At 49.9% G+C, this 12,806-nt stretch overlaps 1 protein-coding gene across 3 annotated transcripts in view; it reads right to left on the minus strand.

Annotated features, from left to right (window-relative positions):
• Positions 1-8,550, minus strand: part of FUNDC2 (FUN14 domain containing 2) — a 15,060-nt gene extending 6,510 nt beyond the window's left edge. Inside the window, exons 1-4 of one of the 3 annotated variants that reach the window (XM_069063745.1) lie at positions 8,251-8,550; positions 7,853-7,961; positions 4,903-5,053; positions 2,841-2,916 (exon numbers count right to left, since the gene is read on the minus strand). In XM_069063745.1, coding sequence (XP_068919846.1) covers positions 2,841-2,916; positions 4,903-5,053; positions 7,853-7,961; positions 8,251-8,535 — 621 coding nt within the window. In that variant the 5' untranslated portion in view covers positions 8,536-8,550. The remainder of the gene's footprint in view (positions 1-2,840; positions 2,917-4,902; positions 5,054-7,852; positions 7,962-8,250) is intronic. The other 2 variants (XM_069063746.1, XM_069063747.1) reach the window with 2 other exon arrangements.
• Positions 8,551-12,806: the final 4,256 nt, after the last annotated feature.

Consider the following 12,806-nt stretch of genomic DNA (forward strand, 5'->3'; position numbering starts at 1 on the left):
ACCATGCCCACACATGTACAGAGACACCACACACACACAGAGACACCATATATACAGACACCATATATACAAATACAGACACCACACAGACACCATACAGACACTACACAGACACAGACACTATACACACACACGCAGATACTATACACAGACACTATATAGATACACAGACACCATATACACACATACAGATACCATACACACAGACATTATATATAGACACGTACAGAGACATAAACAGATACCACACACCCACACTCACACACACCAGCACTTCTTGATCCACTGACACTGGCCTTTTTGCTACTCCTTGAATAAAAGCTCCATCTCTTGGTTCCCAATATTCTCTGGCTGCACATCCACCCCCCCAACCCGGAATGATCTCCTTATCTTGACACCCCGTCTCTAAGAGGAAGCCCTTCCTTGCCCCTCTTGGTGTCTTCCTTCTGCCACTTAGCTCCACTTTCCATGCAGAGCCTATCTGTACTCAGGTGTTTACATGTTGTCCCCTGTTAAGACTGTCAGCTCTTTGAGGGCAAGGGCAGGGGCTGGGTCTTGCCTTTTTTTGTACCCCCCAGGACAGACACTTAGCAGGTATTAATAAATGCTTACTGACTGATCTTTCAAGATCTAAGGTGCATGTCACACTATATGCCTGGCTTGCCTTTCCCTTTTCTAGAAGGAATTCTAAGATAGAAAGGTCACTTGCCCCCAGATTTTCCATCCTTTCTATTTTAGCAACCTATCTTACTCTGTTGGATAGAAATCTGTCTGAAAATAGCAGGTTCACTTTGTTGATCCCTCCATCTTGCGAAGAATTAAATTATCATTAAGGCAAAAGCAAAACTGATCAGTTAAAAACTCTCCTTCAGGAGAGAGTGAGCAAGCTCCGGCAGGAGGGCTCACTGCCATTCTGCACCTGATACGCCCGGTCTCCATGGCAGATTGTGATGGCTCTGCTGCCCAAAGTCTTCAGCTCAATGGCTCCCCCTGATAAGCTGAGGCAGACTTCCATAATAACAATGCTTTGTCTCTTCCCCTCCAGTGAGTTTCACCCAAATGCTCACCTGTGGAGAGCAGGAAATACTACCAGACCAGGGAAGGGCAAATGCCTCAGGTTTCAAAAAGGGAAGAGGGCATATGTTACAAACCATAGGTCAGTAATCTTGTCTCAAATTCCTGGAAGAATTTCAGAACATCTCATTAAAGAGATGGTTTGTAAGCATTTAAAGAAGTGGTAATCATTGGTTCTTTTTAACAGGGTTCCTACAGGGGCTACACTGAAATGCTATACAGTACACCTGGATTTCAGCAAAGCATCTAAATCATGCAGCAGTTCCTACAGGGGCTACACTGAAATGCTATACAGTACACCTGGATTTCAGCAAAGCATCTAAATCATACAGCAGATGAGATACAGAGAGATATGAGCTAGATGGTAAATGTTAAAATGGTTTGTCCACTTTTGGCCCTTTTTTGAGTTTCAGCAGTGGTCCTTTGAGTTGCATGGCCTGTGGGCATTCACAGTGCAAAGTGCACATGGTTCAGTGAAGTTGCAAGTTGCAACCCGGGCACATGGTGCCAGAAACACCTCGGATTCATTACAGATTTTATTGTGAATTAATTTTTGGTCAGTGCAAATTCAGAAATGTTTTACTGCTGCCCATTTACTATGGGGTTGGGAGCCATAATTTAAGAATCGCTGTTCTAAAGGAGGTTTTAGAAGAGCCAGCCCCAAATAATAGTCATTAATGGGTCAATATCAAACTAGAGAAAGTCCTGCTAGTACAGCTCAGGTACCCTTTAGGTATGGCCTGCCCACCCTTCACACCTACTGCCCCCTCCCCTCTCCCACCTGTCCAGCCATACACAGCTGCCTAATGCCTTGGGACAACTCCATGCAAGGACAAACCCCTGTGGATAATGATAACCTACCCAAACTCATTTCTCAATGACTGACACTTCCATACCATCATAGTCACCCCATCCTAGTGACTCTGAACTCCTGATTGCCACTGTTCAAACTCCATTCTTTAGCCCGTACTGTTTGCTCCCTTATTCCCATCCCCTTCGACCCAACCCCCTCAACTTCCCACTCCCTCTCATAGTGACCATTGGTAACATCATAAACCTTTTCCTTTCTTGCTCCTTCTTCCTGCACTCATCCCTTTCACTCATATCCATTAACACAGTGGTCATTGTAAGGGAGTTGGAATACTCCCTGTTTCCCATTGCTACCTACTACAGGCTCTCCTTCCACCCCTTCACTTCAGTAACCTCTTTTTCTTTCAGGTTCATTCAATCCATATTTATCACCCAATCAAAATTCTGATAGGTGCTATCTCTACATCTTCAGGACACACACCTTTTTTTCCCTCAATAAATTCAGTGCCTTCCTCAGTCTCTCTCTTCTCCAACTCCTAATCTCAAACTAGAGGATTCAACATACATACGTACTTATACTCTCTCAAATATGCTGACCTTCCAATTCCTTAATCTACTCACTTCCCACAAGCTACTCCTGCACCCCACCTCAGCCCCCCACAGAGAGGGTCATACCCTTGACTTTGCCACTGCCCATGACATACCACCTCCACGTTCATGGCTTCTGAAATCCTCTATCACATTATAATGTTGCCAATCCACCTCTCCCTCTCATTTTCCAGATTTTCATCCCATCTCTGACACTTCCTACCTCGGTGACCCCCAGCAAGTTGCTTAACCGTTATTCTCTGGGCCTTGGTTTCCTCAGTTGTTTAGGGCTGGCCTCTGAGCTCCCTGCCAGCTCTACAGCTAGGATACTATGAAGCCTAAGTTAATTTCATGTTCCCCATACAGACCTGTAATAGGAAAAATCCACCACCCACTGCTGTTGCTGCCAGTTTTCCAACTTTCTGGAAGATGAAACCTGTGCACCTACAAAATAAAACAAAAAGATGACAAATTGACTGGAAGTCACACTAACATCTGAAAAACTAAGGGGCTAGGAATTCAAGGTTTGGTGGCCTGACTCCCCCCCCCCCCACCAAAGCAGGAGATACACTGTGGAATGAATGTAGCCCTAGAAGAGCAATCAGGGGATCTCAAGGTGGAAGAGAAGGTTTACAGGCTGTTTGTAGCTGTGAATAGGCCTCCATTTAAACTATGTTTTCTCCAGAGGTAAATGTTTTTTAAATGATACTTTTATACAGTTTAAGATTTTGAAAACTGCTTTGCTTGAGAATCTTCAGCAGAGTTACCACATTTCCAAAACATTTCACAGGAACATCTGTACTCAGTGTTTTGGAACTTTCTATCCACACCTGAGTAGCAATTGGCACAGGAGTCCTGGGTCAAACACCTGTCTTCTGACCTTCTCTCCACATCCTGAGGGCCAGTCTTGGCAGCACTACCTTCCTGCCCCCCCACCCCCTTCCCCAAGCTGCTCCTATCATTGGGGCTCATTTACAGGAAGGCCTGTGGGCCTGGCCTGGAAACCTAAAAACCCAGCACTGAAAAGAGTATTTCTCTGAAATACGAAAACCATTTTCCCAAACAAGTGACACATGGATTTGGAACACAGCCCATGCTGAAGCTGGGGGTTGCCTAGAACAGTGACTAAATAATGTGTGTGACCACTTTAAATGGTGCTTTTAACTTTTCTAAATGATTTCCCATCCAGACCAGGAAACATCAGCAGTCTTAAGAGACCACACAATCCAATTTTTCAGCTCCCTTTTACGTGTTCTTTTTTCCCATTGGGAGCTCTTTGGGAGCAGGGACGATATCAGGGTCTGTCTTTCTCCTTGCATCAGTATCCCCAACACTTAGCACTGGGCCTTAATGCCTGGCACAGACACAGGAAGCGCTTAATCCAAGCTTGTTGTCTGCCTGCCCCCCTGGATAAAGACCTCTGCACATCGTCTGCATAGAGAGGATCAATGAAACCATAGGAGCTGATTAGATTAGCAAAGGAGAGGAGAAGAGGGTCCAGGCCAGAACAGACACCCACAGGGCAGCTAGGTGGCACAGTGAATTGAGCACCAGCCTTGGAGTCAGGAGGACCTGAGTTCAAATCCAGCCTCAGACATGTGACACTTACTCACTGTGTGACCCTGAGTCACTTAATCTGAATGCCTCACAAAACCCCCCAAAACCAGAACAGACACCCACGGTTAGCAGAGGTAACTTAGCAAAATCAAAATCAGACAGGCAGGAGAACCAGGAGAAAGCAGTGACATGAAAACCTACAGACGAGAGACTATCCAGGAGAAGGTGACTGACAGTGTCCAAGGCTACAGAGGCCAAGGAGACTGAGGATGGAAAAAAGGTCACAGGATTTGGCAATGAAGAGATTACTGAGATCTTTGGAGAGGGCAGTTTCAGTGGAATGAGGTCAGATGCCAGACTGTGGAGAGTTTAGAAGGAAGAGGCACTGACTGAAATGTAGCCACAAAAGGGAGGAGAGCTAGCAGGAATGGTGTGGGGTGAGGGGCAGGGAGACTGGATTGGGGGAGGCTCCCACTTCTTTCATGAAACCTGAAAAGGGAGTTGTCTGACTGGATGATTAGAAGGTCCCTTCTAGCAATGGAACCTCCAGGATTCTACATTTCGTGACTAGATGGCCTTGGAGAGCCCTTCTCAGATCCAGACAGCACGTCCTCCTCACAGACTAAATAGAATCTCATTCCTTCACCTGTTCGTCATGACAGAAGTTAGACTAGACCTGAAAGGCAAAGGACACTTGCTTCTAGATGGCGAGATGAGGGAGAAGGCTTTATGGAGGAAATGGCACCTGAAAGGAGTCATCCAACTATTTGTGGCTCAGCCTAGGCCTTGAGCCAAGTGGAACCACTAGGGGCCTAACTCCCATAGTGAGGCCAGTTCATTTGGAGCCTCCACCCCTCCATGGCTGTCACTCACCAGCCAGTGACCCCGCCTATCAGGAGCTGGGTGGCCACACTGTACTTCTCGGCAGAGGGTCCTGAGTCCTGTCCAAACAGCTTCCGCCACCATGGCTGCTTCTTAGCAAATTCAGCAAGGTCAAGGGTGTCAAAATTCCCATCAAATTTTGCTAAAAACATGGAGAGCAAACAAGTGAAATTTTTTTGGCTAACAGAACTAAGATCAAAACACAAAATATTTCTAGAAAACCTACTAAATGCTAGTTAATACAAAGAATGGGAAGACATAAACCCTGATGTCAAGAAGCTTTTGGATTAGGAAAAGGAGTAGTATAATAATGTCACACGTTTATATGACTCAACTGTTTACAAAAAATTTTCTTTCTGACAACACTGTAGGTAGTATATTAATGAGAATTTGCAGATAAGGAAACTGAGGAGCAGAGCTCTGATGATTAACTCTACATCCCATGACCTAAACTGGAGACTGAGTCTTCTGACTCTAAGTCTACTGTTCTTCAAGTCAACCTTAAGAACCTACTGTGTGCCAGGAATGACTGTGCTGAGCACTAGGGATACAAAAAAGAGGCAGAAGACAGCTCTGAGAGCTCACAGTGTAACAGGGGACACTACAAGCAAAGATATGTATACAAAGAAGCTATGGAAAATGGAAATAATGAAGAGAAGGAAGGCACTGGAATAAGAGGTGCTGGGGAAGGCCTCCTGTAGAAGGCAGGATTTTAGATGGGACTTAAAAGGAAGTCAGGGAGGTCAGTAGCTAGAGTGGTGGAGGGAGAACATTTCAGGCATGGAGGACAACCAGAGAGAATGCCAGAACAGAGATGGAGGGGCTTGGTGGTGGAATAGCCAGGAGGCCAGTGGATCCAAGAGGGTTTCTCAGGGAGTAAGGTGTAAGACTGGAAAGGTGGGAAGGGGATGGGTTATGAAGGACTTCAAATGCCAAATAGAGCATTTGTATGTGATCCTGGAATCAATAGGGAGCCACAGGAGTTTATTGAGTATGGGTAGTGAAATGATCAGACCTGAGTTTTAGGAAAATCACTTTGGTGGCTGAATGGACCAACCTATATCAACAGGCCAGGTGTGAGGTGATACAGGCTTGAACCAGTAGCAGTGTTGGAAGAGAGAAGGGGGAATTTGGAGAGATGTTACAAAGTTAGGGATGACTGGCCTTGGTACCAGACTGGACATGAGGAGGGGTGAGAAATAGTGAGAAGTTGAGGATGATATCTAGTTTGTGAAACTGAGGACCGTCACACAGAAATAGCTGTGGTACAATGGCATAAAAAAAACCATGAAAATACAAGAAAGATACAAAGTCCTGTTCCAGATGAGAAGAGAGATGAGTAGTGGAAGGGGAAATACTTTGGGGAATAGGGAAGGCTCCATGGGAGAGATAGTATCTAAGTTGGGAAGGCTTGTGCCAGGTCAGTGAGAGCTGTAGGGGAAGAGGGAAATTCCAGCAAAAGAAATAATCTAACTAAAAGCACAGAGGCAGAAAATCACAAGCTATATCTGAGGATATAAATTGAGGTTCTCAGTTTGGCTGGAGCACCTGGTATGTGAAGGCAAGCAGTGGAAGATGCAGCTTGAAAGGTAGGTTAGGGCCAAATCATGGATGGTTTTGTATGTTTTGTTGTTGATGAATCGTTTTTCAGTGTGTCTGGCTCTTGTGTGACCCCATTTGGAATTTTCTTGGCCAGGATATTGGAGTGGCTTTCCATTTCCTTCTCCAGCCATTTTACAGAAGAGGAGACTGAGGCATGCCCAAGGTCATGTGGCTAGTAAGTGTGTAAGGTTGGAGTCTTCCTGACTCCAGGTCAGGCACTCTATCCACTGCAGTGTAGCTGCCCCCAAAATAGTATTTCTAAAAATTGAATTTGTTTCAGGGTTATGACCGTCATATCTGACAAGAACATAGTCTATAAAAAACAATTGTCAAACTGAGTTTTCTGAGCAGTGATACAAAGTAATTTCATTCAATCATTCATTATATCCTAAAAATTATGGAATGTATCATTCCAATAAACAGTGCAGGCTGAAAACTGGTTTAAGAGGAATTTGAATAAATTCCTGAGCTTTAAATCTCTAGATTTAAGCTTTACCCCTGCCCCTCCACCCCCAAAATGGGAGTATTGTCTCTAAGTTATTAGAAAATTGGATACTAATAATGTGGTGCTTTTACAGAAAGGCATCAATGGGTAGAATGAATCAGTTGATACTGGATACGGGAGAGCCAATTCTGGCTTTGATTTACTAGCTGTGTGACCCTGGACAGGTCACTTGGTTTCTTAGACATTCAGGCAACTAAGATTACGTCAGGTATGATCTGTGTGAGTTGAAGAAGTTTCCAAAGCAAGAAAAATCTCATATTCCTGCTTTACTGTTCACAGTGGCCCTGTGATGCAGGTGTCAAGAATATTCTCATTTTAACTTTGGAGATGAAGGAGAGAATAGAGTTACCCACGGCCACACCAGCCCTGAATGTCCATTGGCAGGATTAGAATCCAAGTCTTTCCCAATTCCAAGAACAGCACTCTACCATGCTGCTGTCTGCTGCTTTAGGAAGACTTAGGAAAAGGAAGAACTGTCAGTATTTAGGAACCAAATAATGATCCAATTCTAGGCTTTGGAAAGAGCAGGGGCCTTGGAGATCATCTGGAGACTATGAGACCCAGTGCGTAATTTGCCCAAGTTCCACTGGCTGAATAAATCCCAGTCCCTAACAGTAAACATCGGCATTTCTACTCCCAACCCGGCCAGCCCCGTCCTTGCCAAGGGATGATAAGGCACAGCACAGTACATACTGTGTGTGTACTGTGCACAAGACATACTGGGTGGCCATGGGAGCCAAGTCACTTCCCCTCCCTCTTAAAAATGAAGGAGTTCCTGGCCCTGGTTGTTTGGTCGAAAAAGGTCCCGCTGGGCAGGCGGGCCAGGGCACCCACCTCTATCCCGGCCACGCCGCCGCGCCTCAGTTTCCCCACGGAGAGGCCAGACTGCTTCATAGATTTCTAGAGAGGATGGGCCAAAGGCAGCCAAGGTGAAGGAGGGGGGCTGCTAGGGAGAGAGACCTGATGGGAGGGGCCGGGGGAGGGCGCGCGCGCCGGCAGGCCTCCCGCCCCAGCGTGCACTGCGGCGCCTCGCTCCGCTCCCTTCCCCTCCTCCGTCCCCTTCTCCTCCCCTCGCTCTCCCTCCCTCCCTCCCTCCGTCCCCTTCTCCTCCCGCCCAGCTCGGACTTCGACCCCCGACAGTTCCCGTGAGTGCGGGCGGCCTTGCCACCCTTCCCGCCCTCTTCCACCTTCCCATTCGGCCACGGCTCCCGGCTCCCCCCCCTCGGGCCCACCTTGGTTCGAGGCGGCCATGTCGTCGAGCTCATCTCGCGAGGAAGAGCGTTGGGGTTCCGAGCGGTGGGAGGTGGAGCGCCGCGAGCCCGACGCTTGGGTGCCGGCACGTGGTACAAATGTTTCCATTCCTGCTGCGGCTGGGAAAGAGGCCGTGGTGGGGGCGGGGGCCGGGACTCCGGCACGAGCCGGCCTACGTCACAGAGGCGGGGTGGGGCTCCGCCAGGCCGTCGTCCTAGCGACCTCTGTGAGTGAAGTGGAGGGAGCCGCGGCTCTGGGAAGAACATGCACCCCTGGCGGCCCTCTGACCCTCCGCCCCCCCTCTCCGCTGTCCCTTTGTCCCCAACCTCCGAAGCCTGCAGCCCCTGTGAAGTAAGCAGCTGGGGCTCTGGCCTGGCCTCACCGCACACCCGCCCTCTCCGCCCGTCCACCTCCTTCCGGTGGTCCCCCGGGCCCTCCACCTCTCCCCCTCTCAGGCGGCCCCTAATCCTGGCTTCCGATTACCCCCACAGGCAGCCCTTTGTCCCCAGCCTCTGCAATCAGCCAGCGGCCTCAGTAATGAGGCTGCAAGGGACTACGGGCCTAGGAAGAGCCCTCACATCAAGGCAGCCCTTCTGATTCCCCCCCAAGCCCCCCACAGCGAACAGCTTCTGTGACACCACGGCTCCCCTGTCCTCTTTGCCCCCCCCCCAACACCCTCCCCCCGTGGGGGCCCTCTGCTCCTTCTTCTGATTCCCCTACAGGCAGCCTCTCTTCTCAGACAATCCAAGGCAGCCCTTCTGTCCCCCCAAGCCCTCCTCCCCAGGTGGCCAGTCTGTCCCTCCCCAGCCACCCCTCTTCCCCCCCCCCCCCCCCCCCCCCCCCCCCCCCCCCCCCCCCCCCCCCCCCCCCCCCCCCCCCCCCCGCCCCCCCCCCCCCACTGCCCCCCCCCTCCCCCCCCACCCCCCCTTCCCCCCCCCCCCCCCTGTCACTGGCCCCCTACTCTGGGCTTCTGATTCCCCCCACAGGCAGGTTTTCTGCCTCTACCTACTCTTACCTCTATGACCACTGCCCTTATACACACAGGGAGTCCTTTGTCCCCAACCCCTAAGGCATGTGGCCTCTCTGATTCTCCCACAGGCTTGCTTCCACCTCCCCCAACCCTTCTGATTCTACCCCCCTCCCCATCTGGCAGTTTCTCTGCTTCCTCTAGCCCCCTGAATGGGCAGCCAAATCTGGGGGGAAGATCATACACACTAGTAATTGCTATTCCCCAAACCCCTGTCCCCAGGTGATAACTCTGTCATCCCCCACAGCCACACAGCCCCCACTCCCACCCCTGGGGGCAGGTGGTCTCTGGCCCCCTACTCCTGGCCTCTGATTCCCCCCACAGGCAGCCTTTCTGTTTCCACCCATTCTTGCCTCTATGGCCACACCCCCACCCCTAAGGTATAAGTCCTCCCTGATCTCCCCAGAAGCAGCCCCTCGGTTTACTTCTGTTGACCCCCCCCCACCCTTCTGACTCTCAACTGCCACCCCCCAACAACCCTCTCCACCAGCAGGGTTTCTCTATCTCCCCTAACCTCTTGGGTGGGCAACCTCTCTGATTCTCCCCCCTTCTATCTGATTGCCTGCCCCCCACATACCACTGCTTTTCTCCCCCCACACAAGACAGCTCTTCTGATATCCACCATTACAGCAGGAGGTTCCTGTGGCCCCCACAGGGATCCCCTCTGCTCCCTGAACCCCAAGGCAGCCCTTCTGACATCCCCCCTGTAGCAGCAAGCACCCCAGCATCTCCAGGGTGGCTGCTCACACAGGTTCTTAGATCTGCTTTGTTAAAGGAAAGCAACTCAAAATGGGTTAACAAGCTTACTTTAATCAGTCAGACATATATCGTTTACCTTGTTCAGGGGAAATAGGTCAGCACCCCGAACTTCAAAGCATACAGGCAGAATTATCAAGACAGAAACAGATCAAGTAGACAGATTTCCAAACTGTCCAACCATTACATCCATACCCAGTCAACATCTGGGTTTTTCAAAGCCGGGGGACTCTCAACAACGGCTTCCCAGAATTCAGATCAAATCACAGAACACTTCTCAAAGTGAGTCCCAAAACAAAGCTACACATCAGGGCTTATATAGCCTTCTCCTGGCTCAGAGAATGTAACAACCTTTTGGACCCACTGGCCAATCAAAAAGTATCTACTGAAAAACAAGCCTCCCACCCTAGGCTCCACCTGCACTTTAGCCTAGGGGCAGGGAATATCTTTAAAATTTACATTCTCATTACACCCCCCCAGAAGGCAGTTTCTCTGCCTCCTCTACCCCAGAGTGGATGAGCCTTTCTGACTCCCAAGTCCCCAAGTCTCCCATGCAGGAGACTTCTATTACCCTCCCAACAAGCAGCCTTCTGCTCCCACCCCCAGCAGTGTGTGGCCTTTCTGTACCCCCTCACAACCCGATCCCCCCAAGGATGGTCTCTATGACTCCCCCTTAGGATGCTAGTTTCTCTACTCCCCCCCACCCTTTGGACCTCTCTGATCCTCCACTCACCTCTGGGGCTGGGGGCTTCTATGAATCCCACACACATACACACACGGAGGCAACCATTCTGCTTTCCCCCAAGACAGCCCTTCTGACTCCTACCTCCCCATCCCAACTTCAGGCATCTTCTGTGACCCACTACCATTGCCACCACAGGCAACCCCTCTTCCCCCCCCCACTTCTGACCCTCCCACTCCCCCTTGTCTGGTGGTCTCTATGACATCCCACAATCCCTCCCACCCACCCCCAGGCAGGTGGTTTCTCTCATCCCCCATCTGCCCCATGTGCTTTTGAGGGGTTCAAGGACTAAGATACAGGAAGGGTTGTCTAAAAAGAATTCACAGACTTGAGCATTCTTTAAATCAAATTGGCAAAGGTTTATTTTTACACTTTTCAGCAGGCAAAAATTCTTTTTTTTTTTGCTTTTTTCTTTTTTTCTTTTTTTTTTTTTTTTTTTTTGCTTTTTGGAGGGGGAAGGTAGGGCAGTTGGGGTTAAGTGACTTGCCAAAGGTCACATGGCTAGTTTTTGTATTAAGTGTCTGAGGCCAGACTTGAACTCAGGTCCTCCTGACATCAGGGTCAGTGCTCTATTCACTGTGCCACCTAGTAGCCCTGTAGACAAAAATTCTTAAGGAAACTTTGACCTTAGAGGGATACAGTTACGGTTTATATAGGATAAACTATAGTAAAACAGGTGCCCAATATGCTAATTAGGTTATTCAGGATGGGATTAGGGAGTGGTCAGTTCTTAAAGGAACATGCACTTTTGTATGCCATTCAGGCATTTTATCCAGAGTTCACCAGGAAAAGCTCAAGGGAGTGGGGGGCCACAGGGAGGTGTGGTATTTAGATCTGCTATGTCACTAAGTTAAGTAGGGGTCATGGCTTTCTGAGGATTGCCCCCTCTGCCACTAATCAGTGTCTTGCTTGACAAGATAGAGGCAGCCAGTGTACATATATCTTAAGTCTAGGATACACATAATGAGGAGTCCAGGCTGCATAGAATGAGGTAGGGAGTTGGTATAGCTAGTCCAGAGCCAGTTCAAGCTAATAATTCTGACAGGTGCGGTTTGTTACTATACAAGGGAGAGAAGTGTTCTGCTGGGGCCCACTCCTGACTAATTGCTAGACATACTATCCTTGGGCTGGGGAGAAACTGCCAAGGATAGTGTTTTGAGGCTAGGCTGAAATGTGATTTTGGAATTGGGGTCCAAGCACCCCGTCACCCCCACCTCTGGGGCTGGTGGCTTCTATTAACCCACACACAGGTTAACACACACAGTGGTTACTAGCTCCCCCCACCCTCCACCCCCATTGCAGGTGGCTTCTATGACCCACAACTACTTCCCACCCCAGGCAAACCCTTTGGCCCAATCCCCCCTTTTGCCTCCTTTCTGCTCCCCCCACCCTCGGGCAGTCCTGCTGAACCCCATCACCAGGTGGTCATTCTATTCCCCCCCCCAAGCCGCACTAGGTCCCTTCTATTGCCCTGGAGTAGGCAAACTCTAGCCTTCTACTCTGGGTTTCTGATTCCCCCCCCACAGGCAGCCTTTCAGCTTCTATCCTCTCTGACCACCCCCCCACACACACACACACACACATACAGGGAGCCCTCTGTCCCCAACCCCTGAGGCATGAGGCTTCCCTGATGCCCCCACAGGCTTGTTTCCACTGCCCCCAGCCCTTCTGACCCCCCCAGCAGGGGGTGTCTCTGTGCCCCCCCCAACCTGAAAAACCCTGCCAGCAAGTGGTTTCTCTGCCTCCCCTAACTCCCCTGGATGGGTGGCCTCTCTGATCTTCCCCCCACCTCTGGGACTGGTGGCTTCAATGGTCCCTCCACAAGACAGCCCTTCTGACTTCCATCCCCACCACCCCTGCAGCAGAGAGTCTCTATGACCCCCACTCCGACATACACAGGTAGTTCTTCTGTTCCCCCCAACACAACCCTTCTGACACGCCCCCCCAGTGGGCAGTTTATCTGCTTCCCCTATCCCAGGGTGGGCAGCCTCTCTGAAACTCCCCTAACCTCT

Source organism: Petaurus breviceps, unplaced genomic scaffold (genome assembly GCF_028583685.1).
Source record: "Petaurus breviceps papuanus isolate PSGF00001 unplaced genomic scaffold, PetGlider_PUasm1.0 90601, whole genome shotgun sequence".
In the NCBI taxonomy this organism is placed as follows: domain Eukaryota; kingdom Metazoa; phylum Chordata; class Mammalia; order Diprotodontia; family Petauridae; genus Petaurus; species Petaurus breviceps.